Source organism: Athalia rosae, chromosome 7, assembly GCF_917208135.1.
Source record: "Athalia rosae chromosome 7, iyAthRosa1.1, whole genome shotgun sequence".
In the NCBI taxonomy this organism is placed as follows: Eukaryota; Metazoa; Arthropoda; class Insecta; order Hymenoptera; family Athaliidae; genus Athalia; species Athalia rosae.
Window position 1 is genome coordinate 549,188 of NC_064032.1, and position 8,147 is coordinate 557,334.

The 8,147-nt window shown below is 39.1% G+C and overlaps 3 protein-coding genes across 10 annotated transcripts in view; 2 read left to right on the forward strand and 1 right to left on the reverse strand.

Annotated features, from left to right (window-relative positions):
* LOC125501811 (WD repeat-containing protein 19-like) overlaps positions 1-8,147 on the forward strand; it is a 130,681-nt gene that overhangs the window by 121,558 nt on the left and 976 nt on the right. For 2 of the 5 annotated variants that reach the window (XM_048658715.1, XM_048658714.1), the window contains 2 exons: positions 7,587-7,861; positions 8,046-8,122. In XM_048658715.1, the coding sequence (XP_048514672.1) occupies positions 7,661-7,861; positions 8,046-8,122 (278 nt within the window). In that variant the 5' untranslated portion in view covers positions 7,587-7,660. Of the gene's footprint in view, positions 1-6,783; positions 7,312-7,389; positions 7,505-7,586; positions 7,862-8,045; positions 8,123-8,147 lie in introns of those variants that run through there. The other 3 variants (XM_048658712.1, XM_048658713.1, XM_048658711.1) reach the window with 3 other exon arrangements.
* On the reverse strand, positions 356-4,595 carry LOC105686902 (alpha-1,3-mannosyl-glycoprotein 2-beta-N-acetylglucosaminyltransferase). 4 transcript variants are annotated; one of them, XM_012402146.3, is made up of 11 exons: positions 4,185-4,595; positions 3,363-3,490; positions 3,174-3,279; positions 2,968-3,095; positions 2,680-2,910; positions 2,464-2,602; positions 2,154-2,382; positions 1,838-1,942; positions 1,655-1,745; positions 1,407-1,577; positions 356-1,324 (listed from the first exon to the last, which is right to left on the reverse strand). In XM_012402146.3, exons 2-11 carry the CDS (start codon positions 3,465-3,467, stop codon positions 1,211-1,213), a joined length of 1,419 nt encoding a protein of 472 aa, XP_012257569.2. In that variant the 5' UTR covers positions 3,468-3,490; positions 4,185-4,595; the 3' UTR covers positions 356-1,210. The 4 variants fall into 4 exon arrangements, with proteins under 4 accessions (XP_012257569.2, XP_048514633.1, XP_020708458.2 ...); XM_048658676.1 differs by having other exon boundaries at positions 2,680-2,913; XM_020852799.2 differs by having other exon boundaries at positions 2,680-2,913; positions 3,940-4,595.
* On the forward strand, positions 4,696-5,607 carry LOC105686903. Its single transcript, XM_012402147.3, has 2 exons — positions 4,696-5,251; positions 5,334-5,607. The coding sequence occupies exons 1-2, from the start codon at positions 5,071-5,073 to the stop codon at positions 5,555-5,557; spliced, it is 405 nt and encodes a 134-aa protein (XP_012257570.2). The 5' UTR covers positions 4,696-5,070; the 3' UTR covers positions 5,558-5,607.

The window sequence follows — 8,147 nt, forward strand, 5'->3', positions numbered from 1 at the left end:
CTGTACCACGTTTCAAACTCATAACTGCAAGCTGACACCGCCTCAGATCGATACAATGCGTACGGTACGTACATCGTCCGCGAAGCTTTACCAGTATCGCGGGTCCAAATCTTTTCCAAGATTCTCCCTGAAATTATCAAACCGAAATGGTGTAATAAAACAAATTTCCGACATGCATTTCGTTTGAATCCATATATCTTTTATTTGGCTTTTGGTTTTTTATCAGAAAATTTTCAATTAATTGATATATTTCTCACTTTTTGATTAATAATATACCTAGCTATACAACGGTATTTGATTTACTTTATAATTTGACTGATAATTTCATCATTTCGTTTTTCTTCAACTCGCTTACTTTTTCTGTAAAAGATTTTAATTACAATATGTATGTATAATAATATTGTAACTATGCTTATAGAATATATGTACGTACTGCTAAACTGCAACAACGTGCACCTTAATCGGTACGTTAATTAATATTTAAAATAATGACCAAGTCAATGATAGATACAATTTTCATTTACAACAGGTCTGATGTAGTTGTTTATATTGCCATTAGATTTTTTTCTTTCTTGTTTTTTTTTCGAAATCTTATATAAATAGTCATACTTGTAAGTATTATGTATACCTATTTATTGTGTTGTGTTGTATTGTGTTGTGTTGTATGCGCGTAACTCATACCTATAACAAGGAACGTGAAAACGACTCTCTGCTATGAACGATACGAACGATTATGTTGAGTATAATTCGTATCTAGATATCGAAATTATGTTACGATTAATAATTGGAAGGATGACGTCATACATAGTTATTTGAATAATAACACGAACTGAGAAAAAAAAGTATTGGGTCGTCATAAGATCCTAAGAAAAGTCACCAAAGAAAACCCAAGCATGGACACCGTTATCGACTACAACCGATCTAAAGAATAATTTTTCTTCCTCACGGCACATTCATATAATATCGCTTTTGGCTATCTGTATAATAATCAGTGAGTCGATGTTGCTTATAGTTGAAGAAAGAAAAAAAAAATCAATGGCGCTTCGGGAAGAGTAGCACGAGACCGCAAAATCCCTCGGTACGGGTGAGCGAAGACTTTTGTGATAATAATCAATGAGTCGGTGTACATTTGAATCTTTATAGCGGCCAACTGGCTAATCACTCAAAATGTTGTGTTAGAAATCATTTTCAAAGCACACGGAGCTCTGTGTTAGCTCCAGGTTATATCGTAACCGGCCCAATTTGCGTTAGGTGCCAAATGCACTCTACGTCCCTTGTAGAAAAACGTCACTACCCCACGGTAGCTCGTCCGAGGTACGCCACTCTGAAAAAAAATGTCACGCCCTATCAATGAAAGCTTCGCATTTAAAAATAATGAACAAATATCACAAGAGTTAGCGGCTCACCCTAAAATCGTCCATAAGACCCAACATTTTGGCGGTATTTTTATATGCTTGCCGTGTATGATAGGTGATTCTTACAGGACCTGGGTTTTGTATGGCGTCCTTTTTCAATTCCGTATAATTCACTACCCTTGACCGATACACCTCATTCACAAAGGCCATGTCATAATTATCCTTCAAACATAGTTCGTTTTTTTTTATACATGTTGGAGTTTTTTTTAACGAATATCATAGATTCAATTTCTACTTACTTTTAATAAATAGGTTAAATTCATTTTGGTAAAAGGCACAAATACGTCGTTAAGCTTAATAAACCTTAAATGCTTCTCAAAGAACAAACCGCTGAAAGGATCAAGCATTTTTAATAACGATTTTTTTTACGGCTGGGAGTTTGAATATCGAGTAACGTTACATCCGGTAAAAATTAAACTTACTTGCTAACCCCAATTTTTCCAAAGGTCATTGTCCTGGATAATTCGGGTCGAATACAAGCCCTGTCTTTTCTTTGTTCAGGTTTCCGAATCCAGTCATCCCAGTATCTGCCAAAAGTCGCATTATGTAGAAGCTTGCTGACTGTAAGAATCGGCTTAAAATAACAACAACAACAAAAACAACGACAACGACAACAACAACAACAACAACAACAACAACAGCAGCAGCAGCAGCGGAAGCAGCAGCAACAGCAACAGCAACAGCAACAGCAACAGCAAAAGTAATAATAACAGCAATAACAATAATAATAAAACTCACGACTTGGGCCATTTTGGTCCCAATTCCATCCAGGTATCTTTGGTCAACATCCATCCAAGACCAGGAAAGAAATCTGTTCGGTAAAGCAAATCATGGCCGTTTTCGTCGATCAATTCAGATTTTCCATTGTCGTTCCATGCTGAAATACACCACAGAGTACTGTCTCTCATCAGTAAAGGATAGGTGCCAGAAAAGTATTCGAAGAAGTCTGGAGCCACGTCTAAATCATCTGAAATCAAAGTCATGTAAGAATCAAAACAGAATCACTACACATATTTCTTGTGGCAGGTGAAATATCATTAATTTATACCTTCCACGACGATTGCTGTTTCATATCCAAATTCCAAGAACACTTGATTCAACGCCCATCCATAATGGCGGGCTATTTTAAAATAACCTTTAAATTTCTTTTCTTTCGGAGGAACATCTATGTCCCTCTGATCCGGTTGCTGAAAAGTTGAAGAAATGAGATAAACAGACGTCTATTACAGTCCATCAAACTTTAACAAATACTTAATAGACTAACTCTGATGTGCGTGATCTGTTCCCCATAGCTCTGGATAATGGTTGAAGTTGGTTCGTGATCACAGTCCTGGCTGACAATAATTGGAAATTGCTCAGCACTGGGTCTCAGACTTATGAGTTGGTCAAGACATCTCTGGACAGTTATTCGATTGCAAGAGAAAACTAAAACTGCTATTACAGGGTTACCGTTAGGAAGAAACTTGTCCGACACTGTGTGTTTGATTTCATCTACCTGCTGACAGATTCAGAATGTTAAATGACGATGATATATTGTCTATTCTAAACTTGCCTTGCGATTTTTTTCTTGGTCAGGTATAGGTCGAGGTTGGCGATCCATTTTATCGACAAGCTCCTTTGCTGGTTCGTTATTGTCAAGATTTTGGACCAGAATAGCTGATATGGCATCTTTAGATTTCTCTAAAAATTACAAGTGCATCTCGATGAGTGGATAGAGATAAAATAATAACTTGGAAATTCTAGATCACTTCAACTTACTCTGATCCTTTAAATTATGTTTTAATGCTTGGATGAATTTCTTGTTTTCAGCGAATTGCTGCTTTACTTTTTTTTCTATGTCGTCAATTTGCCCTTCAATGTTGTCCTGGAAATTAAAAGTAACACTTACGACATGGCGAGTGAAAATTCATAAGAGCTTAGAGGTTTCAATTTGCGCAGTTAAAATACCTTATTGTATTCTCTTCCGATTGGGCGATCAAGAAAGAGAAAGTAAGTAATGACGCCCCATAGACAGAGAGATGCAAATATGAAACTGATTGATTTCTTCCGCATGGCACCACTGAACGTCACCTCATCTATAATTGCAAGTACACTTGTATAAATTATCAATAACTTCACAGTAATTATGCAAGTGATTATTACCATTGTAATAGGTTTGTATATGTATTTATGTACACATTCACAAGTTATTGGAATATCTTCATCAATATCTGTGAATTCTTATCTATGCTATTTCACGGATAGATATGAATGTAGTTCTTCTTCAAAGTTGGTAATGCGATACGAGTAGACACAGAGTATTGTCTAATATCTGAATTTTTCAGGTGACCGATTGACATTAATAAATCAACAACTAGGGCAGTGCTATAAACATCTACTTAAGAGATTACGACTGTTAGTTTCTGAATTTCTATGAGAGGAAATACGCGAAATTGCCTCGTTCATAGTTTTCATATAAGAATTGTGCAGTTCTCAAAAATCCCAACTAATATATGGTTATGGTCAAGTTTGATAGAATATTTACCGCATTGTCGTACACAGAGCTGGCATTAATAAGCACGTGATAATAGCGAGGAATACCGTGGTATGTACGTACGTACGTTAATCCAATATTCGCATAATTTTTAGGGAACTATTTTTTATGTATGTTTGAGTACAGGGTTTTGATGAATTGTCAAAATCTGTCATCACAGCATGTTGTCAATCAGAAACCAGTTTATTTATGGATTTCAATGAAACGCCACTACTGAGAATAATTTATTAACTTACATCTCAGTTTTGCCCCGTTTCTTCATCGACTTTATTTTCATTATCTTTTTTCAGAAAGGTATAACCGATCAAGTTGTTTCCCTTGATTAAAAAATCTTTGCACATTAACAAATAAATCGCCAATATTAAATACCATATGGTATTTAGACTCTACAAAATTTTGATAAATGTACGTACGTACATATTGTACATTTTATACGTTCATCGATAACAGATCAAGTGAACTTCATAAAGAACGGTTCTTTGGAGCTCGAATTATAGTGGACAACAACGAGATGCTAGAAAGAGACTCTTCGAACATATGGCAAGAATAATTTGATGTTTTATGTTTCGAACTTCAAGTTGACACGGAAAACTGTCGAAATTCGCGAGAGACGCGCATCCCACTCCATAGAATTCATCAGCAACTCTACCTGTTGGGTAAAAGTCCGAATGTAACCCTATAAATAACTTTACAAAAAGCCATTAATAACAAACTAACCACAGCAGAGCGAGAGAGAGTTAGGTAAAAGTGTGTTAAATAAGTTGAGAATATCGGTATCTTAGGTGAAAAATTATCAACATGATCTTTATTTTGGTTTAAGCTTTTATTTCGTGTTATACATACATTTCAGTGTTTCGTACACGGATATGCTCAAAGCAAAGGATCGTAGACCTACCCAGAGGAGGAGAATGTAGCGACGAAGTTATACCGAAGAAGAAGTTGAGGCCTCTACTTAATATTGAAGATTCTATTTGCAAAAATCGATGTCTACATCTTTCCACAGGCCCATAAACCAAAACGTGGTTCCATAGCGAACACGAAACCTATATGGTTGGACTATAAAATCTGATGAAATTTGTTACATCGAGACACACCTAAGTGAAGGACTGTGAGCTGATATCTATGTGCCACTTGTTCGGTATCATCCTTACCTCGACAAACTGCCCTCTCAGTTGGGTTCTGATGAAAAAGAGACTTTGTCGAGGCACGGCTCGATTGACCAGCATCCAGACAACGGAGTGTGGAAAAAAAATCTCCTTGAAGCATTTCTTTATCAAATTTAGGATTGCTATCGAACAAGCGAGTAGGTAGGGTGTTTGGATCTTAGCCTTCGGAGGGTGATAGCAAAGCAGCAGTGCTTCAATTTTCTTTGTTTCTAATTTCAGTTCAGAGAAGGAGATTCTGGCACTTCTACCGTGCATCAAATGAGAAGAATATACGTATTCTGAGATGTCCTTGGGTCGTTCTCTGTCCATTTCGCATGCCAATCGATCTACTCGGAATCTGCACCGTTCGACTTAATCAAGTTACCGCTAGTTCATTACTCAGAAAAGCTAATAAATTGGATTATCTCGATTACTTTTGGTTGTACTTCAATTTCCAAGTGTGAGAATCGTGTTTTGATGCTCAGAAAATACAGAAGAATATTTCACAGCTCAATTTTTGTGAATCTTTATTGTTTTCTCGTTTGTCCCTGCTTTCCCCCATTTTTCCCTGCTTTTCCCCATTCTTCCAGAATTATTCAGATTTTTTCCTTCATCTCCGGTTCATGAATCAGAGTCAAACCATCCCAGGTGTATTCCTAATTGTTTTCTAATTGTCTTCTAATTTTTTCCGAATTTTAACAATTTTTTCCCAGTTTTTAAAAATATTTTTCATTTGTGCCGCCCCTGGAGGGGTGCGGGCGCGGTAAATTAATTGTCCGCCCCTATTTGGTCACGTGATGACGCACGTGGTCAGGTCACGTGACCGCACTCGCCGATACAGCTAGCGCCATGTGGCGGAATTTTCGTGAACTAAAATCCCAGGTTTCTTGCCCCTTGACGTCAGGCAATGTGATGCGTGAAAGAGAGGTATAATGGTCAATACTTTTGCGGTTTTTCCCGGGCGAGAGAACCCGCAAAAGTATTGACCGCACCCGAGCGTCCGAGGAAAACCGCCGAAGAACGACGACCGCCTCCGAGCGTCCGAGGAAAACCGCCGAAGAACGACGACCGCCTCCGAGCGTCCGAGGAAAACCGGAAAAGTATTGACCCCTTCGGCTCCGAGCGCTCGAGGAAAACCGTAAAAGTATTGACCGCACCGTCCGAGGAAAACCGCCGAAGAACGACGACCGCCTCCGAGCGTCCGAGGAAAACCGCCGAAGAACGACGACCGCCTCCAAGCGTCCGAGGAAAACCGGAAAAGTATTGACCCCTTCGGCTCCGAGCGCTCGAGGGAAACCGTAAAAGTATTGACCGCACCGTCCGAGGAAAACCGCCGAAGAACGACGACCGCCTCCGAGCGTCCGAGGAAAACCGCCGAAGAACGACGACCGCCTCCGAGCGTCCGAGGAAAACCGGAAAAGTATTGACCCCTTCGGCTCCGAGCGCTCGAGGGAAACCGTAAAAGTATTGACCCTTTTACCTCTCTTTCACGCATCACATTGCCTGACGTCAAGGGGCAAGAAACTTGGGATTTTAGTTCACGAAAATTCCGCCACATGGCGCTAGCTGTATCGGCGAGTGCGGTCACGTGACCTGACCACGTGACATGCCGCGTGACGTCATCACCCGACGAAATAGGGGCGGACAATTAATTTTCGGGGCCCCGCACTCATCCAGGGGCGGCACAAGTCAAAAATATTTTCAAAAATTGGGAAAAAATCGGAAAAAATCAGAAAAAAATAGAAAAAAATTAGAAAACGATCAGGAATTAATCCAGGAGGATATAAAATCATGAGGCGCATCGAAGGACTCGTGGAGATGTGCTCATTGAATAAATAATTCAAAAATGGAGAAAAAACCGATTAAAGACTGGGAAAAACCTCAACATGAATTTAAGATAAAGTGACATTGCCTGCATATTATTGGGCGCTAGCAGGACATAGATGGGATCCTGTTATTGATTAAAAATAATTTTTTCAATTATATTTCTTCAGGTGTTTGCCAAGAAATGAATTACGACAACACACGGTGAACATGGGGTGAATCAACTATGCCATTCAAACTTGATACAAACTGACTTTGTCACTCATTGGAAAGACGAGATCCCTGGGTCCTTCTGAACATAATTTGAACAATAATACGCTGCGGTGATGTAGTTGTTTCGATCATAGCATGACCGGTTCTGCTGATTCATTTTTCCTAGGAGGAATTATCGTAGGTAAAGTTAGTCCATCGTCGATATGCTTTGACCACTTGTTACAAGGTGCTTCAATTTGCTTGGTTGGCTTTGCTTTAGGACGCCGATCGACGCCTGGAGGCTACAGAGGTAGAGGACAAGAGACAACGTCGACAACACCGGAAGACCTGACAAGGTTATCCAAGTGTCAGGAAGGATGTTCTTCTTCATGATGGTGAAGAATTCAATTCGAACAAAAGGAGCATAATTGCCACCGAACAAATTCCATTCTCTCAAATGGCCTAATTCCATTTCAGATATCGTTCCAATTTCAACATCGACGGTAATAGAATGCCATAGAGCCGGACTGAAGCATGCAGCGTTCAACTTTATGCGGCCTGAATACCAAACGCAAATCCATGCCAACTGTAGCAAGAAAATTGAAGCGATTGTGAGGAAGGCTCCAAAGACAAAGGATCCTGAAGCTGAGAACGAGCCATTGACACCTTGTCCTTATTGCAAAAATAAATTACCTGAGACGGAAGTCATGTGTGACAAATGCAAGAGCACCATACCTTTTTGCATTGCTACGGTAAACTGTTTTAGTAATTATCAACCACTAGTGGTTAATGTGTGTAGAGTTGAAAAGTTTTAGATCTGAAGATTCGTACCAATGCTAAATAATCTGATAGTTTAACTATATCTATGCCATGGTGTGAAATAATAATTCTTTGTTGCGAAATTTATGAATTCCAATGAAATTTATTCTTACTCAGGGTCGTCACCTTCTCAAAGAAGACTTTACAGTTTGTCTACAATATGAGTTTCCCAAAATCGCAACTGAGTTCCTGCGGTGAGTGGCTCCCAGTTCTTTTTCA